Genomic DNA, 13,911 nt, shown 5'->3' on the forward strand with positions numbered 1-13,911 from the left:
CATATATACTTATACAAAGTACTAGTAGGATTTGGCAACAGCATTATTTACAAGGATTGTTGCAATTCCTTGTTTTTACTGTAAAAAGCTTCTTTGAGATTTCATTATTCCAGCTTGACAGCAGTTTGCTCCTATGGGCAAAAAAAAAAAAAAAAGACGCTTTTGAGGGAAGGGCAAAGGAGGGTTACATGAGTCCAACACAAAATTTTAATCTTATAAACAGTGGTTATACAAACACTGTATATCCACTGTCCAAAAACTGATCAAGGGGCTTAGCAAATTGAGTGCAGAGCTTGAATCTTTTTGTTGTTGCTTGTGTGTCTTCACTTGCAGCAGGTTTTCTTCTTTATAGGCTGAGCACTGAGGATGACTGTGGTGTCTCTCACCTTGTCCTCTTGCTCCATTAACACTCTGAGCAGAAGCAGAAAGAAATAGGGGAAAAGAGAAGGCACTGCATGAGCCCACGGTGGTGTCAGCAGCACTAAACATAACATCAGAAGATTAGTGAGCAGTATATAATTTTTATTTGGTCTGTATTGGGATTTTACACACCGAGATAATTAGAGGTCCTGATCTTACCTGGCCAGATGAGTCAGGGACTCTGTCACATTCTTGCCAGTGTAGGCACTGACTTCAAAGAACATCACCTTGTTTTCCTACACAGGATATGCGCACAAGCATATTTTTTCTTAAAGCAGAAATGAGAAAGAAATGCATTGCTGATTGCATGATTAAAGCAATCAGCAAGAATGTAGAGGAAGAAACAAAAACTTATCCAGGCGCTGTCATTTAGACTCACAAAAGCCAACTGCTCAGCATCTTTAAATGACACCGCCCTCTCTCTTTCCATGTCCATTTTGTTTCCAATCAGCAGAATAGGTATCCCTTCACCTGCTGCCTCCTAAGGAAATAAAGAAGTTAGTTAATACTTTTAAGAGGGGGGTTACTCCAGTTATTCAGTTCAGTACCTCTGTCAAGCTGGGTCACTTGCATGAGGCAGATGAAAACCTAAATTGCTCTCTCTCTAAGCTGATAAAGTCGCAGGCTGTGTCCCTGTTTGTCCAGACTTAACCTTTGACTGTTAAAACAGTCCTAGTAGTTCTAGTAAGACATTTTCTCAAGGTGTCCAAGAGATATTACATTCGTGACAACAGGATGAACGAATGTACAGAGTGAAAACAAAAATCCTGCCTGCCGCTGGCAGAGAGACATAAAAAGAACAGTCAGATCTGGTTCAGCTTCAATTCAAAATACCTTTACTTAAAGTCAAGATATCACATTTTAGGAGGTTTGAGTTGGAACTGAATTCAGTGGTGAAGAAACCGACACAGACAGTTGCGTGGCTTCAGGGGTCAAACGTCTGACCTGGACATTAATGATCCACGGATGCACGGCCTTGAAGCTCTCCTCCACTGTGACATCATACATCACCACCACGCCGTCAGCCTTGCGAAAGAACTGCTTGGTTATGCTGCGGTACCTGTGTCAATGACAGGGAGTGATGTCAGCACACTCACCAATTACATAGGAATTTGAGACTTTCACGTGCCTTTGAATTAGTTATCAAGCTTTCTTTCGTAGTTCGATTACAGAAGCAAAAAATAAAAAATACACTCACGTCTACTTTTCTAAAATAAAGTGCCAAAAAAAATGTACTAAGTGATATTTAAGTATTTATTACTTAAGCTGTACAAAGAGTTACATTACAAGAATAAATAAATATCTTTAAAACTAAGTTTCTAAACAGTCACTAATATATAGACGATATATAGACATATTTTATACTGATTTTGACTCATAACATCCAACAGGTTTCTGAATTATTATGCACCTTGAAATTAACTCACCTCTCTTGACCTGCAGTGTCCCAAAGCTGCATGGCTATCTGCATATTGTCCAGGGTTATCGTCTTCACACTGTAGTCAATACCTGATTAGGAGGTTTTTGTTTATTTCCCACATCTGAATGATATAATATGAGGCAACACGAAAGAGTATAGACATGATTGCATTTATACATTTTAGAAGGGCGAACAATGACATGAATGGTCACTAGGGGGACCAAGTGGGATGCCCGTTTTAAGAGAGAAAGGAATAACAAGGTGGTGATAACAAGGCTCATGTGAGGTATGGGAGAGATGAAAGCAGTGAGAAACATTCACCAGAAGTGACATAATCTGCTGTGCAATGTGTGCCAGGGCTCTGAGACAGGCAGTGTGACTTCACAAGCCCATTCATGTGATGCAGTCACACCCCTCCAGTCTTCTCTGTTAGCATATACAAACCCACACACTCCATTCTAAATAGTTCAAAACAGCCCCTGAATGTTACCGAGCATGAACACAAGTGTAGGGTCTTTCTTCTCACCCACAGTAGCAGTTGTTGATGGGTGGAAACGGCCTTCACAGAAGGAGCGCAGCAGGGATGTCTTGCCAACACTGGAGTTTCCAACCAGGACAACCTTAAACAGACGGTCTGGGGCAAACAGCGCTCGTTCTTTTATCTTCTGAAGGAGATAAAAGAGCAAAGAGGGAAAAAAAAAAACATCTTGTAAAATACCTCTGCAGAAATCTCCCCACAGGTTGATGATACATTAAAACACATTTGTAGCTGTAGACTGACTTGCTGAGTCTCCTTCCCAACAGGCTGTCCTCTTGGAAACAAAGGCATCTTCTTTGCTCGTGCAGAGCGGGGTTTCCTTACAGAAGTAGCTTCAGTGGACGCCAGGGTGTGTCTAGAAGGTGGACTGAAATCCTCAGGCATGACGACACTAGATTCAGCGTCACTCCGTGCTTCCTTTTCTTCATCATCCACCTCGTCTTCTTCCTCACTGAGCTGATGCAGTAATGGCTGAGGTCCACCGTGAAGCAAATGTGGCAGATGGTCCTCCTCGATGGAGATGACCCGGCGGAGGGGCCACCCATCCAGCGGTGCATCGAGAACCTCCTCCTCTACACCTGTTTTTTTCTCAGTTTCCACTCTCTTTGACCTTTCTCTGGTTTTCACCATCACCTTCTTGGTCATGGCCACTTTGCCAGATGCCTTTCTGGTCTTTATCTTTACATCGTGCACTTTGGGTTGAGCGAGGTTGACATTACCATTGGCCAAGTTTAAGTTCTTTTTCACTGAAGACCTTTGTTGACATGCAGGGGTGCTGGTAGTCACGACTGAGGAAGGGGTGAGCATGTCATCTTCACTACAGGAGGAGGAAGCAACAAACACGATATGAAGGTGCTCTATAGGCAAGGCTTCCAGAGACTGGAAGGACCCGTCCACCAACAGTGGGGATCTTTGGGAACAGAGGAGAAACAGAGGATAAACTGGATCAATTCACTTGTCTGAGATGACGATATTAGGCAAAGGCCTTGCATTTCAGACTCTTGTAACAGCTAAAGTAAAACCGATTTTATGATTTCTGCAAGTGTTTAGAATCAGGTATCCTCTGTTTTTCCTCCTTTGATACATGATTTTCACATCACACAGGAGAGAAAATTCCTATTTGTCAACCAGAAAACAATCTGACAGGGGTGAGTCGTGTTAAACAAAGAGCATTGGTATGATAAATAATTCACCTTTCTGCCGTCTGGCTGGGGTCATCAAATAAGTCGGCAAGGCCCGCCCTCTGCTTCTGCTTCTTTCGGAGTGAAGTTCGAGGCTTATTTTAACAAGGAGAAGAAGTTAAACAGCTTTATTTTTAAGGTTAAAGATAACTCAATGCGCTTACATTCAGAACAAGTAGACTTACCACACCGCTGTAAATGTCTCGCTCATCTTTTAAATGTTTGTTCATTTCTCTAGGAAGAATGAGAAGAAACAGAATAAGTGCTCAACTGACAAAATTTCAATACATTTGACTTACTGCACTATATCATTAGATTAATGAGGTAAGGATAGGAACAGAGGCCAGAATGAACAAAGCTAACTACACAACATTTGAACAGTTCTCAGTGAATGGCCTCCACTTACCTGAGGAGATCGAGTTGCTTCATGAGACTTTGCTTCTCCCTCTGCAGTCCTTCAGTTACTCTATACATTTCCCTTGAGCAAGACAGAACGACAAACTCTCATTTAAACACAAGTTACGCTGTGTATGGAACATAATTTCCTCCTTTCTTGCAGAGTTTATTTCAAATTAAGGCTCAGTTTAAAAGTTCAAATTAAAACTAAGGAGTGGGCATATCTCAGAATAACTGGGAATTACACATCAGCATCTTTAATGTGAGTATAGAGTGTGTCTACCCACATCTCTTTCTCCTGCTGCAGCCGGGCGGCCTGTTCCTGCAGCATAGTCAGCTGCTCCTGGGCCAGGGACAGCTCCTGGCTGGTACCCTCCAGCGCTCTGGACAGCTCATCGTTGGTCATTTTCAGCTTTACATTCTCCACGTGGCTCTCCTGCTTCTCGCTGCTCAGCGCATGGCACTGGACCTCTAACTGCAGAAAAATGCCCAAAATTGTTACTGGAGAACAACTGAAGCAATAATGAAACAGTAAAATGTCTTTATTCCATTACAATTCTCTGCTTTTTTTTTTTATAAAAAGTGCAAAGTGCACACAAATTAAGTAAATAAATTAAATAAATAGAATACAAATAACTAAGCAAAAAATACTGTTATTGGCTCTCATTTGCCGTCTTTGGGTTTTTAAGCCCCAAAACCTTCTATTACTTTAGCTGTAGAGAGAAAGCGTATGCTATAAATCCCAAAAATTAGATACCAATACAACAAACCCTCAATATTAGGGTCAATCTGCCACCCCTAAACACAACCCTGGAGTTCAGCTACACATCTTTGAACCAGAATCAGCTGAGGTTGGGCTACGCTAATGGCACAAAATGTGGCATGAAACACAATAATCCGCACCCAGCATTCAGAGGTTTATAACTAAGCTAAAATTTTCCACATTTTCTGGTAGCCTCACACAATTTTAACATTGCTCTGGACTGTAGGCGTTCAATCAAAGCTAATGGTAACAGCAGGCATGTCAGCTGTGCATCTTTTCAACAGGATTTTCCTATTCAGTCACTGTGACATTGCTATTAAATTTAAAGCAGTCCACATAGTCTCATGCTCCTCAGATGCTGCAAGTTCACAGATTCTTGTGTTTGAATGCTCTTGCAGCCAACAACAGAACAACTGGTGTTTGTCTCTCATGGCTTACAGTTATCAGAAGCAGCTCTTGCAAGGATACGTTGGTAAGCTGCAAGACAGCTGCTTTGATTCCATCAACAGTAGCTTTGTTTAAGAGCATCCCAAATCAACCACTAGGTGTGCATTGCATGAATGTGTTACTCGGTGATGTGAACAAGCGTTGATTGCAGGCAGCACTGGAAATGACAAATGCAAAGGCTGGACTTTGGATTGTAAAATGCAGAACTTTTACTTGTGTTTAGATTCTATGCTACACATTAAAGAAAAGTAAACCCCCCAAGAAGCACACGTTCCCTTTTACTAACACCTCAAGACAGGAATCTTGCAACAAGGAAGATATACATATGTTCATATAATAAATAATGAATCTACATCTGCCATGACTGAATAATGTTAGAAGATGTACATGTCAAATCACCCGTTTCTGCTTCTGGAAAAGATGTTCCAACTCTCTCTCCTTTGACAGCAGTTGGTGTTCCAGGTCCTGGCTGCGTAACTGAAGGCGATCAGAGTCCTGCATTGTAAGAAGAGAAAAGGATTAAAGATCACAGGGTAAAGAGCGCCACATGATTGAAGTTAAAGACCTCCTCCAAGACATACACACCAATCAGCCACAACATGAAAGCCACAAACAGGTGAAGGGAATAATGATCGTCTTGTGTCGTTTGAAAATTCCCAAGTCCTGGCATTTATATGGAGGTTACTTTGACAGGCAATTAAACCGTTTCAGACCAAGAAACACAGTTCCCTGAGAGCAGCAGCCTAAGCCGCCCACAGTTGGAGAATCTATACTGTCATACTACAAAATAATGCAAGGTATGAAACAAAGAGCCTGACTGTTTCCAGACATCCAGGCTTCCTAAATCTGAATCAGAATGAGCACTTGTGGGAAGTGTTGGAACAGGCTAGATCAACAACAAATGATCTGCTGTAACATACGACACAGGACACGCTAAAATGACTGAATACACCCTAACAGGGTGAATGTGGGAGGATTCAACTTAGGTCATTTTCATACTGGCCCACAACTGCTTTCTGTTGTCTCAAAAAGAGTTGCTCAAGTGTCACATTCCGTCTTTAGATGAGCAAGGTAACAAGTCTGTGTATTGCACAGAAATGGTCTTCAGGCATGTTGTCAAAATTATGTTCACATTTTTGAAAGAACGGTGAATATTTTTTCCCGCTTCTTTTAAGCCAAGAGAGGGAGCTGCTTTGGCAGGCTGTGTTCATGTTTGTGGTCTTTTACCTTTAGCAGTAGCCTGTCTTTCTCGTTTTTGATCTGGGCTTCCATTTCTTCATACAAATGGCGAATCTCACTGTCATGTGTCGCAGCCTTCCTGCAGTGAAGAAATATATAGTTATATAAATATATAGTTGTCATCTCGACTGAGCTTCAGGCTGTATCAATCCTTCTGTAAGTGCAATTAATTTCCTACAGAAACTTGAACACACATGCAAACAAAACAGCAACTGAGCTTAATTTTCATACCCCCATGGTATTTTGGTATTTACATTCCCTCTGACAGTTAAAACCCTGACAGCCAATTAGTGAAATGTAAAGTAATAACAAGCGCAACACTGTACCATGCAGTGACATTGGAAATTCTATATCCCATAGTTGCTCAAGCTGTTTACAGATACACCTGCAATTTCACATAATATCACAAATCACCAGGTACAGGTTGCTTTCTATATTATGGACTGAAGTAATAAACATATTTAATGAATTAAATTAATTTTGTTTTGATGTTCACCCAGGGATATTAGTGGGTTTCCACCATGGTAAAGGTCAGAGTGTGCGTCCAGATTAATGGTCACTTGACACGGATGAAGGGGTTGTTCTGGAGAGAATTACTGGTAAATCCATGCAAACAGTCTAAGGCTGTACATGTACATCCAGCAGAAGGCCATAATATAAACACACGCACACAAACCGACCATTATGTCACCAATCTTTTGGTAGCTAATGGACTGAAATACTAGCTTAGTACATAAAAGCAGCACTTAAGTATTTCAAGTGTGGGAGCTAATTGAGGAATTAGTGTTTTTCATGTAGACTGTACTCACTAGTAACACTTTTTTTTTCCTTGCATACCATGAGGTGTTCTTTGTCCTACTTGTATTCATGTCTTTTTTTTTCTTTTTAAATTCTTTGCCATGTGTGTCCAAGTCTTTCACCTCTGGAGGGCGCTCTCCATCTCCTTCTTTTCCTGGTGGGCCTCTTTGATTTGATATGTGACCCTGGCCAGAAACTCTTCAAAATTGGACAGAAGATGAGGCTCATCTCGTCGGAGCTGAGCCCAAAGACTGCGCACCTCGTCTGGACTATAAATAAAGTACAAGACACAAACAGGGAGATTGGTTATATTAGTTCAGTCATGACTGAGGTCCTTCAACAATGGCAACACTGCCAAAATAGATATGCACATAAAAGTTTGCCCTGCAGTGGTTACACTCACTCTTCAAACACATTACTGGCTCCCAGGCTTTCCAGCAACATACTGAAATGTCTCTCTTCCTCATCTTCAACCCCTGACAGCTTGGCCTCCCACTGGCTTTGGTAAAGAGCTTCCTTTGCCTTAAAGGCTGGGCTGGGGGCTTGATTCTGGTCATCGGTTACAGAGATTCTTCGACCATGCAGGAACTGACCTGGTGGAGACAGAGATGTGGCAGCAGCTTTTTTTCCCCCCATCAATATTTAATCAGAATCTGGGATTTAAAGTTGAAACTAATTTTTTTTTTTTTTTTTAAATTGGAATGTCCCATCTAACATTTAGTTCAAGGTGAAAGCCACTGACCATTATAGCAAAGTGACGCTGCCTTTTATGTACAAAGTTAAAATTACTGTACTGCATATAGGATATGCAAATAGGAGAAGAGAGACCATTTCTTTAGGCCTACACCTTTGGGTTCTGCGGTACTGGGTCTGGTATGAGATTTCAGCTGCAGTGAGTGACATTACTGTGTTAATGCAGAATTTGGTAACCTAAAAAAAAAGTTGGACTTTGAGGATGGAGTATATTTGTGAATTTGAACAAATAACCCTTGCAAGTCCCTGCCTCTGCATCTCCCTCTCTGCTGTGCTTCAGCTCAGCCTCAAAACTTCAAAAGCCCCTCCCTCCCGTGGAAGCTGACATGACTTGGCACCGTGACAGCTGTAGAGGAGGGTGTAACTGACACCTATTGTAGCTTTCTTACAATCTAGATATGAGAAGCAAATTTGACATGAGATTTTGAAATGTTGCTTTATAGAAAATGTGCAACATGCTTGTTTCTATTAACTGGATTGAAGCAAACTAGGTTGTGTAGTGTCAACAGGTGGTGGTGCAGGATGGCTTGCGCATGGCTTTAAAAATAATATAGAAGTTGCTAACTGAACACAAAACTTTGAGGAAGAGTTCAACAGAACCACTTACCTTGGCCATACATTAAGGAAAAACTGTCTCCAATAATTATTTTTAACTGTCTAAGTTGTATAACTGCAGTTAGGTCCGATTTTTATTCAAGTTACCAAATTCAACTTTAAGTTTGTGATTCTGCTAATCACTTATCCTCGTGTCACTATCACACATGCATTTTAATATAAAATAGGGTTGTTTGTGTTTTACATAAAGGAGCTTTAAGCATTCAAATGCTTCAAAAAGGAAACCAATGGATTGTTACGGAAGTTTTCCCTTAAAACAACTATTGGATATAAATGTCCATTTTTTACATCCCATTTTCATCTGCTCCAGGTCTGATAGACGGTAAGCAGTTTGGAGAAAGAAGCACACGTGTCGGCAGAAAACCTACTAAATCTAGAGGAGAAGGCTTCCAGTGTGAGGTGACCAGCACGATCTGTATCCAGAGAGTCAAACACATCCTCCAGTTCCTCTGCAGACAGAGGCAGCTGTCTGTGGAGCCTCTGTCAGGAGAACAAAATAAACAGAGAGGACTTCAAAATGCTAAAAAAATCGATTCAAAGCCACATGAAACATGCTGACTGCAGATGTGATTAGAGGCTGTTTACCTTTAGGACTAATAATAACTTGCATCTGCCCCTCTACTCAAACACAGCATGTTATATCCTATCGAAGCTTTCTTAGAAATCCTCAATACATTCAACGTCAATGAATGCATGAAGCTTATAAGTCCAGGCCCAATTAACACAGCTCAGACGTGCTTTGTGCTTTAAAGGCTCCTGTGTGTGTTGTTTCCTGTCTGTGATCTTCACCAGAGCCTGTGAAATCATGTGTGTGTGTGTAAACTGAATTATATTCCTTAACATTTCCATCAATGGTGCTATTCCTGCTCTTCTCAGTCTGTTCGAGTGCACAGAGAGGGTTAAGTGTTTCTCTAACAATATGAAATGGAAGAAAAAAAAAAGAAGAGAATCCTTCATTTAGTGTTTCCTGTCTGCTATTCACTAATATTAAAGTGTAATAGGACACTAAATTGTGCTACAGGTAAAAGCCTGTCCTCGTGACCTATTGTTCTTAGCGGAGGCTTAATGCATTCTGATCGTCTGGGTCTGTTTCAGACAGATAAAAGAATGAGAGTGCTGAGGAAAAGCCAACCGCCCTGCTCGCTATGAAGGAAATATCACAGGGAGACGACCCTATTAGCAATCTGATTGATCAGACTGATTTACCAGATGCTTTCATGTAACATTTAACAAATGTGAGCCATATTCATGATGATATGTAGGTTGCCGCCTCTAAAATGTAAAATAATTCTAGTTTCCAGCCCTGAGATCATGACATATTCATATCTCTAAGTAAGCTGGACTGCACTGATTCCCAGTAATCTATAGACTTCCCGAATGTGCTCTCGACATCCCCTCTCACACACAAAACATCTAAAGTTTAAAACTAAACACACAGTCTCCATATCTCTAACCCTCATATCAGTGCGGCTGATGAAGCCTTTTCCCTCCACGTCGCAGGTCTGGAAGAACTCCTTGGTCTTGTCTAACAGGGTGATACGACCCCAGTCCGAGCCTCTCCTCACTGAGCTCAGTACGACGCCGTTCATCTTGCCTTCCTCCTCCTCCATGACTGGCACTCTCTTTAAGGACACTTGAGTGACACCGTTTTGTAAGCAGCATGCACTTCAGTGGCAGTCAAGAGCCTGGGGCCCTTAGAGTCAACATGACGATAGAAGTAGGAAGCAGCATCAGATGATGAGATCAGTGATAACGCTGAAAAACTGGCTGCGGATTTCTATATTGAGAGAAACATCACAAATGCAACAGTTATGCCAAATACTTCTCACAAGAGTATTGGGAAATGTGGATTCTTCAAGAAAGCTAATGGATAAATGTGGTTACATAAACATTGACGCAACAGGGCCACATTAGGTACAACTATACAGCACTTCCCTTTTCAAGTAAGCCAGGAACAAGCATCTCACAAAAGGTACATAAGCACAGTGTAAAGGATTATCGTAATACCTCGCCATACAGAACACATGACGGTATAATGCCTGCAAGACTCTAGCAGCTGTTTCCTAAGAAGCAAATGTAACACCTCTGCTCTCCAACAGCCATTCTAACCCAACTGTAAATTGCAAGAGAAGTTTGAATTATTGTCTTCCATGTAGCGTGAAGAGCTGGACCGCAGTCGTGTCATAGATTCTAAATCCGTAGGAAACTCTAGACTGTTAACTGTGCATGTGATTCTGGAATGAACACCTTGCTTTGTGGTAGAAAAATAAACACTTCTCTTGCAGATACATCTCCGACATGTATAGGCTCATATTTTACCTTCATCACTCGAACATTAATCAAAAGGTTATACTCTTCCAAAAGATAAAATAGATGTTTTAGAATGTTCACAAAACTCAGGCTGATTCTAACTTCTCACATTTATCATGTGTATAAATAAAGTAAACTACAAACTATCTTTGAATTAGCCAGAAACGGAAACTAAAAGGTCTTACCGTTTAAAAAGAATACACGCACAAGACCATAAAGCCTTCCTCCCGCTCGGTACCAACACGGCATTGACCACGATCAGAGTTTAGGAAGTCTTGCCTCACAGACGAGTGTTCAAGTCATTCTGCAACCATGTGATGTCATGAGGAAGCGGCCTTAGGCTTTTCAGCCGGGGTCCACCCACAGTTCTCAGAGCACCAGAGTGAACTTATGTGCAACACGCTTCCACCATGCATGATAACAGCAGTCTTGAATAATAAAGCCTCATCAGAAGGTGTTTAATTAAAAGCTAACAATTGGATGAGATGAATGATGATTAAAACTAGATTTATAACCAGAAAACGTTTGCTACATTATTGATCCCAGAGCATTTGTTTTGTATGTGATTACTGAGAATACCATGCATTGTTCATTTTAAAATGAGAGCACTGTGTAAGAAATAATGCATTTATTCATTAAAACTGCACAACTCTTCATATCTAACAATGCCATCTTGTGGTCCAAGATAAAAATGTGTTGAAACATCTTCCTGGCAACAAGAAAATGCAAAAGGACTTTATGCAGAGGATGAAAAAGTTCTGATCAGTCAACAACTGCAAGCTTCACATGTCTTAGATTGCTGAAAAACAACAAAAACACAACAGCTTCTTCGTGTCTTAAACAGCACATTCAAACAGTAAATCTGTCATTTGTCAGTTCCTTGGATCTTCTGAAGTAAATATTCCATCTGGAGGTTCAGATTTGGCTGTCCTTTCTTAGTCTTTTTGCTCAGCATTTGAAATGTGTCCATCTTTTTCTGTTTGTACCTCTGAATGGCTTCTTCTTTCTGCTGCTTGTTCTTCATGTATTCCTGGAATCAAAATGAAACCAAATCATAAATACAAAAGAACAAAGTCAGCGAGCTTGTTTGATAGTTAGCGGGAAAGAGAAACGCCTCACTTCTTTCTTCTTTCTCCGCTTTTCTTTGATTTTCTCAAATTCCTCCTTTGTCTTCTGGTAGGATGTCTTCTTCTGCATTTTCTTCTTCATACGGTTGCTTATTGGAATACTGTAAAATAAATTAAAGGGAAAAACAATTACACGGCGGCTCTTGTAACGGTTCGAAATACACAGCTGAGGAATGAGGATTTCAAAGGTTCTTTTGACTAAGTAAGTTAGGATGCTGCGTTACTAATGTTTAATGTCAATGCTATGGCACAAAATAATAAGAAAACAAACAAAATAAAACCAAAACACACTAATTAGCTTCAGTATCAAAAGGTCAGTTACATTGTTGGGTATAAAAAAATAATCCTGCAGAGGTTGACTATTTCTGAAGTGAAGATGAGGAGTTCATCAGTCTGCGAAAGACTGCAAGACCAAAAACATAGTCACAATTTAAGATGTGCACATCTCCAAACAAGCTGTTGGAGAAAGAAGTTAGAGATACTTTACACAAGAGTCAATCCGAAAACAAATCCATCTGCAAAGGGTCGGGGCTCTAAACTAATACTAAAAGATTGCGATCAACCAGCAATGCATTATAAATCGACATGATTTTGTGGGTGAAATAACTGCATGGGCTCATGTAGACCTCTGGGAATCATTTATACTGAACACAGCTCGTTACTGCATCCACAAAAGCATGTTCAATTCTACCATGTAAAGAAAAAGCAGAAGAAGATCAGAAGATGTGGCGTCCCTCTCTGCACCTGAGCAGATTAGAGATGGAGTGAGGTGAATTTTGAGAAATGTTCAGCAGCTTGATCAATTCAAATGAAAAATTCTTTAAGTCTCCACTAGCACATATTTTAAAAGCAAAGATCTGTGATGGCAAAGGAGGCTCAAAACTGCTGAGTATCTGAAATTCTTCAAAAACAGGGGTGTGCACAGACAGTTAAACTGAACCCATCACTTCCTCACCTCTCTTCCTTTGATGCTGCTGATGGTTCAGGGTTCCCAGACACGGATTCTGTCAGCTCAGATCCAACAGTAACATCTGCATCAGCATCGCTTTCCTCCCCTTCTTTTTCCTGCCCCTTCATTCTCAGCCTACTCCTGTTCACTCTGTTCGCCCTGGCTTCATTCCTCAGTTTCTCTGCCTCTGCCATGTATAGATGCTTGAGGTGTTCTGGATACTCCTCCTTATACAACACTTTGGCCCCTGGGTTCTTCTTCCTCTCCTTTCGCAGCAGTTTGTTGTACTCATGTTTGACTTTCTGCTTTCTTTTGAAAGCAAACCCTTGACCTGAGGAGAGGAGATAAATGGTGTGTTATATATGCTAAAGCTTATGCGTTTATTTAGGAAGGAGACTTATAATTCTGTTCAAATTTATGCAAAATCATGAACTTGTTTAGGAAGTGTGACAGACTTTTGTCATTTGAGAGATGTATAACAGTATCTAATACAATGTACACGTTTAAACAGAAGCCTACCTTCCTTGACGCTTCCTTCAAACACTTTATGTTCGGGGACCCATTTCCTCTTGTTTTTAACAACAGCTGACGTGTTTTTTGCCGTCTTCAAATTACCGCCTTTCGCTGTAAAGTTTTTATTCTTAATTTTTTGGTCTTTCGGCCCCATTTTGGCAAAATTTTATGAGGAAAAGTGGTATGTTTACAGCGATTCGGGATTTCAGACAGCATGCCTTTTCCCGACAGACGCTGTGTGATGACGTAGCCACGCCAGACATGAAAAATCGATTACGGAAGATCCATTTAAAAAAATCTGTTGCTTTTTTTTGTTGTTTGTTCGTTTTTTTTTAAATAGTTTATTAGTTGGTTCATAAAAGCTTAGGAATTTTTTATTAATATTGTTTATACTGTTGACATTACTTAAAACATTAATTTATTATTTTTTTTTAATATACAA

At 40.6% G+C, this 13,911-nt stretch overlaps 2 protein-coding genes across 2 annotated transcripts; both read right to left on the reverse strand.

The window, feature by feature from the left end:
* Positions 1 to 162: 162 nt before the first annotated feature.
* cracr2ab (calcium release activated channel regulator 2Ab) lies at positions 163 to 10,785 on the reverse strand. The gene is made up of 17 exons (XM_072377363.1): positions 10,025 to 10,785; positions 8,939 to 9,050; positions 7,606 to 7,795; positions 7,325 to 7,471; positions 6,393 to 6,483; positions 5,565 to 5,660; positions 4,243 to 4,430; positions 3,966 to 4,037; positions 3,745 to 3,793; positions 3,572 to 3,654; positions 2,622 to 3,195; positions 2,367 to 2,505; positions 1,848 to 1,929; positions 1,366 to 1,480; positions 800 to 901; positions 580 to 656; positions 163 to 411 (listed from the first exon to the last, which is right to left on the reverse strand). The coding sequence occupies exons 1-17, from the start codon at positions 10,178 to 10,180 to the stop codon at positions 324 to 326; spliced, it is 2,361 nt and encodes a 786-aa protein (XP_072233464.1). The 5' UTR covers positions 10,181 to 10,785; the 3' UTR covers positions 163 to 323.
* Positions 10,786 to 11,493: 708 nt separating this feature from the next.
* On the reverse strand, positions 11,494 to 13,692 carry ccdc59 (coiled-coil domain containing 59). The gene is made up of 4 exons (XM_072377180.1): positions 13,476 to 13,692; positions 12,963 to 13,287; positions 12,000 to 12,108; positions 11,494 to 11,910 (listed from the first exon to the last, which is right to left on the reverse strand). Exons 1-4 carry the CDS (start codon positions 13,621 to 13,623, stop codon positions 11,746 to 11,748), a joined length of 747 nt encoding a protein of 248 aa, XP_072233281.1. The 5' UTR covers positions 13,624 to 13,692; the 3' UTR covers positions 11,494 to 11,745.
* Positions 13,693 to 13,911: the final 219 nt, after the last annotated feature.

The sequence above is a fragment of the Leuresthes tenuis genome, unplaced genomic scaffold (genome assembly GCF_036924035.1).
Source record: "Leuresthes tenuis unplaced genomic scaffold, fLeuTen1.0.hap1 SCAF_23, whole genome shotgun sequence".
Classification (NCBI taxonomy): domain Eukaryota; kingdom Metazoa; phylum Chordata; class Actinopteri; order Atheriniformes; family Atherinopsidae; genus Leuresthes; species Leuresthes tenuis.

Coding starts and splice junctions, on each gene's coding strand:
- cracr2ab (XM_072377363.1), bottom strand. CDS start 10,180: ATGGAGGAGGAGGAAGGCAAGATGAACGGCGTCGTACTGAGCTCAGTG. Junction 3,794..3,965: donor AAGCAACTCGATCTCCTCAG/GTAAGTGGAGGC, acceptor CATTCTTCCTAG/AGAAATGAACAAACATTTAA. Junction 1,930..2,366: donor ATCAACAACTGCTACTGTGG/GTGAGAAGAAAG, acceptor CCTCCTAATCAG/GTATTGACTACAGTGTGAAG.
- ccdc59 (XM_072377180.1), bottom strand. CDS start 13,623: ATGGGGCCGAAAGACCAAAAAATTAAGAATAAAAACTTTACAGCGAAA. Junction 12,109..12,962: donor GCAGCATCAAAGGAAGAGAG/GTGAGGAAGTGA, acceptor TTTATTTTACAG/TATTCCAATAAGCAACCGTA. Junction 11,911..11,999: donor AGCGGAGAAAGAAGAAAGAA/GTGAGGCGTTTC, acceptor TTTTGATTCCAG/GAATACATGAAGAACAAGCA.